The 13,958-nt window shown below is 34.8% G+C and overlaps 1 protein-coding gene across 5 annotated transcripts; it reads left to right on the forward strand.

Annotated features, from left to right (window-relative positions):
- Positions 1–1,436: 1,436 nt before the first annotated feature.
- On the forward strand, positions 1,437–12,740 carry LOC118744714 (uncharacterized protein DDB_G0289357). Of its 5 annotated transcripts, none has more exons than XM_036477932.1 (6): positions 1,437–1,515; positions 8,641–8,725; positions 9,535–9,663; positions 10,054–10,849; positions 10,935–11,397; positions 11,610–12,740. In XM_036477932.1, exons 2-6 carry the CDS (start codon positions 8,686–8,688, stop codon positions 12,558–12,560), a joined length of 2,379 nt encoding a protein of 792 aa, XP_036333825.1. In that variant the 5' UTR covers positions 1,437–1,515; positions 8,641–8,685; the 3' UTR covers positions 12,561–12,740. The 5 variants fall into 5 exon arrangements, with proteins under 5 accessions (XP_036333825.1, XP_036333823.1, XP_036333828.1 ...); XM_036477930.1 differs by lacking the exon at positions 1,437–1,515 and adding an exon at positions 1,784–1,916; XM_036477935.1 differs by lacking the exon at positions 1,437–1,515 and adding an exon at positions 2,079–2,102.
- Positions 12,741–13,958: the final 1,218 nt, after the last annotated feature.

A 13,958-nucleotide genomic window follows, 5' to 3' on the forward strand; every position in this document is an offset into this window, starting at 1 on the left:
ATTGGCAAACATCCAACATTTCGTCGATGTTTTTGCAAAACCGCCCATCGTCCAATTGCAAAACCGCCTATCTTACGACATCCAAATTTTACAGGTTTTTCTTTGAAAGCATTGTCTTGATATCCGGTATTTTCTTTAGCTGTTATTTTAAAAATCTGTTGTTTTAATAACGATTTTACGATTGGTATGCATAAATCTCGATGCTTGGAGTTCAGGGCTACCAAACTCCATTTTTGCCACAACGGCGATTTACGCGGTTTCCAATTGGTCGATGGGCGGTTTTTCAAAAACATTGACGATTTGCCGTTCGGTGGCGGTATAAATTGTAGGCTCCTCCATTTGTGTAACAACATTGAGACGTACACCATAAACTGAAGAAGAAGCTCGGTCAAACAATTAGCAAAAATCTAAGCGCCAAAATATTATTATTAGGGGCCGTTATAATGAGGCCTTTGTACTTAATTTTTGTTCTTTAGTTTTATTACTACTTCTTCAACCAAGTTCTGGGATAGGGTGTTTTCAATCAAATTCTGAAATAGGTCGTGCTCTAACCAAGTTCTGAAGTAGGGCGTTCTTGAGCCATTTTCTGAGATAGGGCGTTTTAGAACGGCTACCGAATTATTTTCTACTTTATCTGTTTTTACCGTTGTAATTTTCTACACTTTATTTTTTTTAATTGCATTTTTTTTGTTTTAATTTCTTCTATTCAATTTTAATTTAAAACTTTTTTTGAGTAGGTTCTTTCCTTCGCTTTTTTTACACCCCGGAGTTTAAAGTATTTTTTTCAAGGCAATTTTTTTTTTTTTGCCGAATCTAGGCGCGCCTTTTTACATTTTTCGGTGGTACCTACTATTTTTTTTAATGGTTCCATTGGAATCACCAAACCATTTCCTTAGCAAAATTGTATTGTTTTTTGGCGAGCTTTATTTAACAGGCAATAGGGTGATAAGAAGTGAAATTTGGTGGATAAGCACTAGAACGGGGTACTTGAGGTCAATGAACTTTAGAATAAACAAATTTTAATTAAGAACCGACTATAAAGACGACTCCTACATGCGACACAATTTTTTTGTTCGAAATTGCCTTGCAAAGATAATTTAGATTCGAACTTTTTTCCTACTACGGTCTAATGTACATACTTACTATTTATTTAATTTTTTCTCCTTATTTTTTTTTTATTAAAATTTGCAAATTTTTTTTAAGTTTCATCTTCATCTTCAAAAAAAATTTCCTACTAACAACTCCACTACATTCGCTTACGTTGCGCTTTCGAAACTTTGCTTACAACTCCACGGATCCGTATTATGCTGTGTCTCATTCTTTAGCTTCGTTCGTAAGATTATACAACAAAGTTTTCGCTCAGCTGCTTTGAGCCCGGTTTTGTTGCTGCTTAGTTTCTGTTGCTGTTGACGGTTTGGCGCGCTCTCTTGTTGGTTGTGTAAAAAAATATCGTCAGCTAGGTGGCTTGGCTTTGCGCCGCCGTTTTACGGGCAGTGTGTTTGGCTGTGTATGAGTGTAAGATTTATTTATGTATAGCTATGTTGTATATATTCAAGTAGGGAGTAAGTTATGTTAGCCTGGGAATTGGCGTATGTAACTCAGGGGGTATGTACATACGTATGTTTGTATTTGTATATGTGTATGTATGTTTGTATGCTTGCTGCTTTGAGCCAGGCTTGTAGAGACGGGCTATTGTTGTTTTTTCGTAATAACTGCTGCATATTCGTATTTGAGCTTTCAGTTCGTATTTGACTTCTTGTGCTTGAAATGGTTTCTGCAATTGCTCACCTTGAGCGCGAGTACCTACTGCCAGCTAGTATCTATCTATTGTACATTTAATTAGTTGACAAAACAGTAATTTGTTCTCTTTTAATTACATTTCTAAATTTATTTTTTAGTAAAATTCTGTGTGTTGGGTAAGCAACAACTTTTACAAGCACAATGCAAAAAAAAAATATCAACTAAAATAAGTTAAAGGAAATTAGTGTTTTTAATAAAAAAAAATTGAAGAAAAAAGTTTTAAATAGCAAAAAGATACCCGCGTAAACCCTAAAATGCGGAAAGGTATCGCGTAGTGCTGTCGTGTTTTATGCGAAGAAAAGGTGGCTCTAAGGCCTCTTTAGGCAATTTATCAAAAAGTGCATTGGACGCGTGCTGGCTATTTTGCCAAATGTGTTACTAACTAACTAAACAAATGTCTACGTCAGTACATTCATTTCAATTTCAAACGCGTTTAATGTATTTAACCTTGTAATATCTGCATAATCTAGAGTTTTTTGTTTTTGTTTTTGTTTTTTTTTTCTGTGCCACACAATTTTATGGAGTTATTTTAAAAACCCGACACGTACAACCCCAGACATTTGTGTATACATATGTACATATGTATGTATGTATAGACATATCGAAATGTGTGTGTATATATGCAATGTTTTTTCAAATGTTATAATTTGCGAAAAAATTTGCTGATAAATCAAAGTATTTAATTAATGTGCACTGAATACTGAAAAATATCGAATAAGTTGAAAGTGTTGAACAATGTGCAATAAAGTGGCACAAATGCAACGCCCGAGCAAGCTGTAAGCCCGAGCTACATACATAACTGTGGGTTGACTGAGTGCGCTATATGCGGTGAGCTGGCTAGTTGGCTGGTTAGGTGTCCTATCGCGCATGCGCAAACGCTTGTGATTTTTTCGCATCTGTTTGTTTTACAAGTTGAGCTTGTTACGTTTACTTGTGCTTATGTATGTATGTATGTACATAACATAGCATAGCAATCATAGTGCTGGTAATTTTGTGCCAGTTTTCTTGATCGAATTTGGTTAGCGCTGCGGCCACTGCTACTGCGACTTTTCCACGTTACAAAAGTGAATGGTGCTCGAAGCCGCTGTTAAATTCGTATTCCTGCATAACATAAATACCGAGCCTCACACACACATATGTATGTATCTATGTATGTACATTAGATCGTACCGGAAAAAAAGTCGGCTGTACATCCCTGAGTATAAAGTATTTTTGGAAGGCTATTTCGATTTTTCGTCACATCTTCGGCATTTATAATCACATCTCAAGGTATGATATTTCGATATTCTTGTTTCGAGGCGAATTTTTTTTTATTCTAAAGTTCATTGGCCTCAAGTACTCCGTTCTAGAGAGTATTTACCCACCAGGCTTCAGTTTTTATCACGCTAACGTACCACCCTAATGCCAGTAAATTAAAGTTCTCCAAAATTATTAAAATTTTGCCAGGGCAGTATATTGATTATTCCAGTAGAAACATAACAAAAAAAATTCATTCCCGAATGTAGGTGTCACCGAAATTTTAAAAAGGGTGACCCTTAAGTTCGACCAACAAAAAAAAAATCGGAATTCGCTTGCAAATATGTACAACTCTTGACTCACGGATGTACTGCAATTTTTTTTATTTACTTTTAAGGTGGCGCGTTCTAATGTACTTACATACATAAATATGTATGTACGCGCAAAAATACATAACATAATATAAACTATTAATGGAGCAGCATTAGCTTGGCCTGCCGCTGTGCTTTTGCTGTTTTTTTTTTTTACTTCTCAAATGCCTGCAACAAATCTCAAGTCTTATGTACATACATATGCACATACATACATACACATGCATGTAAGCATATACAGTATCATCCGCTTAATTGCGCATGAAAGAATGAACCAGTTTTTCATATATTTTCCGGGTAACCCATTAGTTGGGCCTCGCTCCATTGAATACAACATAGTTATTCTTTAAAATAAGCCGGTGAACCATTTCAGCGGGGCTCAATTCCCTCTGTATATACTATGTATAAACAGTCACATAAAGCTACAAATATATGTTTTTACATATGTAATCTTATTGGCCTGAATGTTGTTAGCCATTGATCGCTTTTACTTTCTCAATGCTGTTTTTGTCTGAGATTTGTTTTTGTTTTGAAAACATTATTGCGCATTTTCTTGTTTTTTTTTGCGTTTTTATTTTAACTTTGCCAAACTAAACGCCAAATGCAAATATCGACACCAACATAGATATTTATGAACGCATTTACATATACATATCGCATTCGTTTGCTGGAAGAATAACACAAGTTAATTATGCATGCCGCTGTAACCGAGTGGTTAGAAGTGAGTATTTCCAGTCGATGAACCTAGCTAGGCTCAGTCCCTGGTTCGGTCAACATCTAAAAATATAAAGTTTTGTTAAGAGCAGGCAATGGCAAACGTCCGAGTGTATTTCTGCCATGGCAAAAATGCTTTTTTTTAGTTGTTGTTTTTATGACCAGCATAGCTCTCTCACCTATTACCTGGATAGTCGTGGTAAACGACGTCCTCGCTTACGCTGACGACGTGGCACTTAACGCGTGAGGAAAGTTTCTGGGCACTCTGAATAACCTGGAAACACAGAGCCCGCCTTGTAGCCCCCAAAAAAAAAAGGCATCATGTGTGCTATACTGCGGTAAAAACGAGAAAGTGATAGCGTATATCTCCAAAAGCAACCTATTGCTTATATGAAAGCATAATAATGAAGCCGCAGTTCGTTCCGACATCAGGCTGAGAAGCACTGGCTTCTCTATTAACCGCACGTGTGAGCAGTCGACAATCTTAAGAAACTTCCAACGGATGAAACGGATCCTTGCAAACTGTGGTTGGGTCCAAAATAATCCGTCTCTACATCCATATCATACATAAGAGTGAATGAGAGTGTAACAGTTTGTGGAATATAAGTCCAATTTACATCCTCACGGATGAGTCCTAAGTAGGACGACTCTCTTAAAATTTTGGGTTTAGACCAGCGGATTTCAGATAGAGGTTACCGCTATAAAGAAGGCGGCCGATAGATTGGCTTCACACCAGTGTATTAAGAAGGGTAAATATCTTATCAGATAGCCTAGCGGCAATCAGGGTTCTAAAATCGTTCGTGATACAATTAACCACTGCTGGAGGAATGACCTTCGACTACTTGAAAATCAGGACCCATTATTTAGTAACGTTGCAGGAAAATTTATGCCTGATGAATTGGCTAGGCGGGTATTCGCCGTAATATTTTTTTAATCGACTTCAAAAACAGGGGGAGGTTATCAATTCGTCGAAATATTTTATTTATTTATGTTATCGCTGTTAACTTCGGACCTCAGAGGTGGTCTCATACTAATTTGGTTTAGATCCGATCATTTGATCATGAAGAAATTAAAGGCATGTACTCTTTAATGTTTATGAGAATTGAAGTCGGTTTTGTTTTGTTGCTTAAAAATCACTTGTTTAATCATCAATCGATACTTAAATTGCTCAACTGAAATTGGCCCTTTATAGGAAGACGAGGTGGATTCATTTCATCATTTCCTTCTTAGCAGCCCTGCTTTCGCTAGACTAAAGTTTCCATCTCGACAAGTATTTCACCAACGCTCCCGCGGAACTCTCTGGAGTAGATATATGGATTACTTGCAGTTAACGTTCCGAAACAATATCAATTAAGTAACACAATGCACAACATAAGAAATGAGCATTTTTCGGGGTTGTCACCTAACCTAACCTATTATTTATTTTTGTTCAACTCATTTTTTTATTTTTATTTTTTTTTTAGTTATGACGTTCTTCCAGCAATCGAGCAATATGTATACATATGCTGATTTAATTCAGTCATTCCACCCATCAGCAGCAGCAACACCAACGACACAGTTCTTTTTGGGTTGCGAACGCTCGGAAGCTCGATTAGCTATGCGTTTGGTAATTTCTTTTGTCAAAATATTACCAAACTTTAAGAGCGAGCACAGAAATACAAAATTATATACATACATATAGTGCTTATCACAACTATGCGCCACCCACATATGTATTGACAACTTTTGACTACTATTTTTAAAATTATTTTCTTATACAAATATAGTTCATTCCATAACAGAAACCAACTACATAGAAATTTCAACCTCTGTACAAAAAAAAAAAAATCAACAAATTTTCATCAAAACTTCTTCAAACTTTTCATTCAGATTTTTTTTTTTAATTTTGGGGCATACATTTTTATAGCCCATTCAATTTAAGTGCAAGTTTCAAGTGAGCGTTAATTTTTGGCAATTTGAATTTGAATAAGAAAAATTCAATGTAACTTTTTGAAAAATTTACAATTTTATACAAAATAAAAGTAACAGATGTCAGAAGAATTTTATTCAACTAAAACTTATTGCGATTTTTGTTCAACTGAGCAATTATTGAGTTCAGAAGGTGTTGTATACTGTCGTATTGTTGAATGTCGTAAACTTTTAAAGCTTAAATAAATATTTAATACATGCGTTCCTCAGAAAGCCGCATAAAAAATTCGCATAAAAAATTTTTTTTACTTTCATAAAAAAACAGGGGATGCATTCCAGCATTTTCAAAAACCGCATGAATTCAGATACTCCATGTAAAAAATTCTAAAAAACCGCATAAAAATAAACTATAAATATATAAAATTATATTTTTATAAAAAAAAAAAAAATTATAAAAGTTAAATTATAAAAACAAAACAGTCAAAACTTGTCAATATGTGGGCGTCGTATTGTTATGATAAGCACTGTATGTAAGTACATATATGTATATGATACATACTATCTACTGGATCTCGTTACCTACGGTAATAAACTTTTGCTCAGCAATAATTACAGCATTTTTATTATGGCCGTGCGTGAGAGTTTTACTCAATGACGACTCTTGTCCGTTTGAAATGGATGGAGTTGAAGACTCGATGACTGACTGGTTTTGTGGCGTGCAAACGAGAAGTGAAGTGAAGTTAACGCGGGCGAAATAAATCACAATAAATTATAGTAGGTAGTTACATATGTATGTATGTATGTACATATATATGTGTAAAAAGCCATTCAATTATTTGTTTGCGCATATCGAACGCGTTCTTTAAAAATGTATTAGCTCGAAATTTACCTTCTGTTAGAAAACACAAACCCATTGTTTCTAAGGTGGGTGTTAAGCGTATGAAGAAGAAAAACTGTTTCGAAGCAAATTACAACAAAACAAGGCTTCAGCTTTTGCTAAAAGGTATACATATGCACAGGTTGTATACACGCTGTGCCTATTTATCAAAAATTACAGATTATGAGTTGATGCACTTTAGTGGAATGTGAGCGATATGCATAATTAAAAAAAAATACTGCATTGTTCAACGAATAAAATATTTCAGCGGCAAAATAAATTTAATTTTTTTTTAAGTTAACGTTTTTATAAAAACTTGTTTTCATAAGCCCCACACATGCCATTAATTGATTTTTTTTTTCGATTTACATATTTCGATTTTTTTCAAAAACTATAAAAGTTTGCATCACTTCTACTATGACTGGCTGCACTGTACGCGAAGGATAAGACGAGTTCAATGGCCGCAATCAATTAAAATGACACTTGTTTTCCATAAAAAGTATATAAACACTTGAAAAACTAATATTTAATTTAGTCACACGCATGTAAACATAGACAACTACTTGCGTTCGGGTTAATAGCAATGCAAAGTTTATTTTTAAAATGTTCATGTTTGTATATGTATGTGCATATATAGCAACATTTTTGCGCCAGGTGGATGGATGTATATGTATGTTTGGAGCCATAACATCTGCATTTGGATGCAGCTATGTGCTCGTATGTAACTACAACTTGTTTGTAAAAATTATGTAAAATGGCGTTAAAATTGTATTAGGGCCTCTTAAGTTTATGCGGAAGGTCGTAATTATTTGAATTTTTAAAATCGGTTGGAAAACCAAACATTGTGGTACGCTTTTCCATCATCCCTTATATCCTTTCTATCCTATCGGAAAACGTTTGAGACGGGGACATTTTGGAGTCATTTAACCCAACTTAAAAGATAGGGTAGCTTTTATCCCGATTACACACAAAGGGGCGTGGCACCTCCTATACAGACGGAATTTTTCATAGAGTACTGGAACTTGGTATAGAGATATACGAAATCAATACTATACTTATGGAAAAAATGTGAGTTCTTGGAAAAGGGGCCGTGACACCTGCCATACAGACTGAATTTTTTATACCACCACCTGTTAAAAAATTAACTTCAATTTTAAATATTTTATCTGTTAAATGAATTATTACAAAATGGATGTCGATGGAGTCGTTATATTCCACAAATGATGACTCTTAGGAAAAAAAGGGGTTTTAGGGGGTTTAGAGATAAATGCATAATCTACACTTTTGTCTAACCTGAAGCTGAAACATTGTAAACATCAATTTATGTGACCTTTGACCTTGAATAATTTTTTTTACAGATATGGGATCGATAAGAACTTTTCACATTTCATTTATAATGACGTTCGTAACATTCGTATCAATTTTCAGCTTCATGCGAGTTACTGCAACCCTAAAAATCTACCTTGACCAGGCTAATAGACAACAATTTTGAAAATATGATTTAACTAGAGTAGCGATTAAAAAATATTAGTTACGCGGGTTATATGTACTTCAATTGTGTTGACAGTGATCACTTATTAAAAAAAAACTGCTATGTTGAAAAAAAAAATTGATTGAAAAGTCCTCATCTAAAAAGATTTTTGTTTTAGTTAGTTCAGCCTTACCTTAACCTTAAGTTATTTCCCTGCACTGCTTAAGAAATTAATTCATAAAAAATATTTTTTATTATTTCAGCTAATTCTTTTCTTTTAAAACGGCATTTTTTAAAAACGTCCAAATATGGATTATAGATATTTTCTGATTGCATTCATCTTGAATGGTAAGTTCTTATATAGAAACTTTTCTTTTCTTTATTTTTTTCTTTTCTTTTTAAGATTATATTATAAATATAAAATAAAATTTATAGCCTAAAATAAAAATTCAGTTTCCAGTGTAAACGAAAGATTCAGGTCTTTTATCTAAGGCTTACGTTGGTTTCAAAATCTAAGAAAATATTAATTTTTAAATTTCAAACGCAAAATTTACAAGGGGGCTCACAAGTAGTCGTAAGCGTCGTAATATCTCAAAGTACGTGATTTTTAACTATGCTAAAATGTTTTCAGCCAACAAAAATCATAGAATTAGCTTTTGTTATACCATACATCCCTTAAAAGCCTTTGAACGTTATTTAACATTACAAAAATTTACGAATTTAGGACATTAACACGCTTATGATACATTGTGAATATCCTAATTGTTTATGTAAAAAGTCGTAAATCTACTTAGCCATTTAAAATTAATTTGTCATTATACAAATTTAAAAATTATGTCAACATTAACATTCAACTTTTGTATTAACTTTAAAGTAGCAAAACAACTGCCTTACCTTAAGCTCCAAGAAACGCTTACATTACTTTAAGAGTATTTACATATGTTTTATCCCAATAGAACACCGAATTATGCCTGGAATAAAAGTAAAAACTTAGAAACAGAAATCCAAACAAAAAATAAAAAGGACTCTTTAAAAAAGTATTTGAAAAAAAACTTAACATTTACATTTGTAAAATAGAAGAATTGCAAAGTAGTTTAGAAAAAAATGAAATAACATTAAAAAATACTATAAAAAAATAATAATTTAAAACCTTCCAGTTAATCCCACACTATCGGATAGTGGTGATGCTTCCATCATTACGCAGACTGTTTATGGCTTTTTGGATTTTACAACAACGATAGGCAATACAGTAATGGTATTTTCGCCACAAAGTGCTCCATCAATTGGTATGTATGATATTTAATTGAACAAAATAATATAATATGTATTCATAGTTTTTAGTTAAATTTCACTCGAATAATTAATATTTCCAAAGAAAAATATTGAAAACTTGAAAGCAGAAGTGTTTTCCACATGTCTTCGTATTTAAGATTTCCTAGGGCAGAATTCATTTCAACCCGCATACCAGCATAGTTAAAAGTTGGTAAAATTTTAATTGTTTTTGTGGAACGAAATTCGCATTCGTATAGAAATATAGAAATCGCCCCTAAAAGAATTCGGCCCCTAAATGAGTTAATTGAATTCTTCAGTTATCCAACATAGCGTGTCACACTATTTAGCAACTTAAATGTTTTTTTTTTGTTATTTACTTAGTAATTTTATTGTTTTTTTTTCAGATAAAATTGACATACCTACTAATATTATCGAAACTAAGCCTTTTATTGCAAAACCGTCGGAAGACGAAAGTATTAAGCCTACGAAAGCAACGAACTCCGTTAAGATACCGACTAGCAAACCGTTGGAGAAAAAGAACTTAAAATCCAATATTGTTGAGGCTCAAAAGAATAAAAACAACAATAATAGTATTATTAATAAAGTTACAGCGAGTAGCTCAGTAGTTGTTGCTGCACAAACGCCACAAACGCCACAAACGCCACCAACACCAACTGAACCCGTCGATGAGCCACCAACTCTTCAAATAGAAAACAATGTCTACGAATATGATTTGCTCTCACGTCAACCAGCCGAATATGCCGAAGAAACCTATCGTGTTATAAACAACAAAGCTTCAGATAAACCACGAAACAGACACAACCAGCGGCGGACCCATGACATATCATCCGAAGCCACTGTGGCGCATGAAACACCAGCAAATAGATTAAAAGCTAGTCAGGCACCGGAAAATAAACCACACTCGCCTGTCGCTGCACCTAAAGGAAAAAAACCGAAAATAAGATCAACAGCACCGCTGCGCGTACTGAAGACTACATCACCTACGTTACCTAAGTCAAGTAATAGCCCTCAAGAACAGAAAAATAATCGGCTATCCGGATCGAATAGTAGGCAGAATGGCAAGAGCAATCGCAACCATGGAAACGAGCATGAACATGTATCTATAACCGAATCGGTGGTTGAAACGTCACAAGTTAGCCAAAGTCATAAAAAAAATTCGCCACGGAGTAAGCCTAAAAGGTAAGATGTATATAAAATATTAAAAATTTATGTAGATTAACAGAGTACTCAAAAAAAAAACACCCAATTCTACTTCTACTTTCAGGAAAAGCAAAAATAATAGGTCATCAGCTGCGCACAAAAGTGGTGCAATTATTTTGGCATCCTCAGCCGAACCGACACGCAAGACATTCCGCTCAAAAGTGAGACCCTCAAATGTAGAAACACAAGTTTCGACAAGCGTTTACATGTTCAAATTGAATCGTACGCCCGGCAGATGGCAGTACACAACAACACCAAAACCGAGAATATCAATACGAAAGAGTACCGAAGGGAATACCACCAAAGTCGTAGATGCTTTTGCTGGAAATCCCAGCTTAAATATAATATCAGAAAATTCTGATTTGGAGTCTTCTGGTTCGCAAAATGGTGCTGTCGTCAATAATATTGATCAAGGTGGCAATTATCAGCATCTCGTGGAGACCTTGAACGTGGAAATTTCAACGCCAGCCGACTTCAAGGATACTTACTATGAGTTGGCGACTATCAAAACGCCATACGCTTTTCAGGTAAATGACAACCGAAATGCATTTTTATGAGTAGCTTCAAATGTTCTCAGGTTTCATACGATAGTAACTTTTTTTATCATAGAAACATTGGCGGCATGTAATTAGTTTTGAGGGGGTTAACGAGTTCAGAACCGAGCTTTATTTCGAAAATACATATGTTTTAATTCATTCGCTTCCACCCTTGCTTACAATAATGCATTGTTATATTCCAGGTCGGTGGTTTGAAAAAGACCCGCTTCATAACTGTCACTTCAACAATAGAGAAGACGTTAACGCCCGATCCAACTGAAGTACAAATACTAGATGGACCTCTAACCGAAAACATTTTAGCAACGTCAACACCAGAGCCGAACTTTATGCGCGACCCTAGCGTCACAACTCTCAAAGCTTTACACATTTCAGAGAATACAGAAACACCGAGTTTGGAAACGGTGGTCGACTCGTTTAGCACAACCTTGAAGAAGTTACGCACGCAAGTTTTACCCATTGTATATGATGTCAACAATGAGACATCGTATATAACACTCACACAAACTTATGACATCACAAGTCTTCTAACAGTGACTAAAACACTGTCACCTTTGGAGACGGATATACCGTTGAGGAGCTTTACCGATTTTGGTGCTAATCTAGATGAGGCTGGCTCGGAAATAAATCTAGAATTAGAGTTTGGCGATGAGGATAATACAGAAAGTTCCAAAGATGATAAGCCAACTCGGGTCAAATTATCAGATATAGCTGATCTCTTCGGCAAATCGTCAAACCTTACTGCCGAGGAAATTCAAAGGATAGCGCTTTGGAAATTGCAAAGTTCACAACAACAACTTCCCTCACTGAATATGCCCAGCATTCCAGCGTTTACACCGGAGAGCACACTACCATTCCCCTCCATTGCGCCCTCTATTAATCCTTTCCTGTTGCCATTGCAGCAATTCCAGACGGTAACTTCGAGTTTTGTCCACGAAACGATTGCCACTCAAACAAATAGTAAAGTTTTAAAATTAACCTTTGGCGCACGAACGGCCTACACCACAATTTTCTCGAGCGCAGTTGTGCCGACGCGTGCCACCAGTTATATCACCACAACCATTCCAGTTCAAGCGACACCACCCGCATTTCCCGGATACTTTCCACCACCGTATCCCCAATATTATCTCGGATAAGTTTAGAGATACAATTGCTAGCGGGATTCGTGGGCCCGTTTGTATTGTTGTATGTATGTATATAGTGTTAGCATCATTATTTTGTTTTCATTTGGTCCCTTATAAAAATCCTATTAAATACTCGTTCATTCCTTCACAAACAAATCGAATTTAGAAAATATGAGATTATTTCTGTGTTCGTATGGAAAAGTAGCTTATGTCGAAAGGCCGGCTTTAGTATAATGCGGCATTCCCTTTATTTTTTAAACGACAAGGAATTTTTTGATGAGACTTAAAAAGAATATTGACTTGCTAGTATCGGAACTATTTCTTGCACGTTTATTTGCTAAAAGTTGTTTAACTGCTTAACGCCCGTAAGTCATTCGCAATCGTATGCTGCGAATGCCGATTTATACTAAAGCCAGCCTTTCGACATAAGCTACTTTTCCATACGAACACAGATTTGTATAAAAAAAAATTTTGCGTATGTATTTCATAATAAAAATTACATCAATTCGTTTCATAATAAATATACATCCTTGCGTGTAAAAGAGCGCGCGGGAGTTTTAAATTTTTAGCTCCCGAGTTTTATTTTAGTACTAGCAAATACGCGGCGTGCTTCGCTTCGCCTTAAAAGGATTTTTGTGATGTTACTCCCTCTCACTACATTCAAAACTCTTACACCCAAATTCATAAAAAAAAGAAAGATTTTGTGGAGCGCGCAGTAGTTTTGATTTTTTAGCTTCTGAGTTTTATTTTAATACTAGCAAATACCCGGCGTGCTTCGCTTTGCCTTAAAAGGATTTTTCTGATATTACTCCCTCTCACTACATTCAAAACTCTTACACCCAAATTCATAAAAAAAAAAGATTTTGTGGATTTAATGGTACATTGGAAGTATAGTTACGCAATAGTCTCAATTTAGAAAAAAATGTATCCTTCTGCTCTTCCAATGCATGCACTTGCAGGTATCTCGAAAAATTATGAATGTGAAAATCTTGGTTAATAAAAGCTTCTGCAATCCACTCGTAGTTGTTTAACAATGTGGTTTGTATTCTTCCATCGCTGTAAAAAAAAGCTTTCGAAAACTCAAATTCTTTTTCCATTTACACACCCCGTTGATTGGTAATGATTAAATTTTAATCATCCAACCAAACAAAAACTAGTTTCTCATATTCTTTGCAGAATTTCATTTAGTTAACAAATAATTACACAAATACAATAAAAATAACAACAACTTAAAACACAAATGTACGATTTACAGCAAAATTAATGATAAGTTTACATATGTATGTACTATGTATTTACCATCTACTACTTCTATGATAGGCGTGATTTCGAATAACATTGCAATTGCACATCAACCGGCTGTTAAGCCCAGTACATATGTATATACATATGTACATATGTGTATGTGTG

Source organism: Rhagoletis pomonella, unplaced genomic scaffold, assembly GCF_013731165.1.
Source record: "Rhagoletis pomonella isolate Grant_MI unplaced genomic scaffold, Rhpom_1.0 Rhpom_scaffold_00008, whole genome shotgun sequence".
Classification (NCBI taxonomy): Eukaryota; Metazoa; Arthropoda; class Insecta; order Diptera; family Tephritidae; genus Rhagoletis; species Rhagoletis pomonella.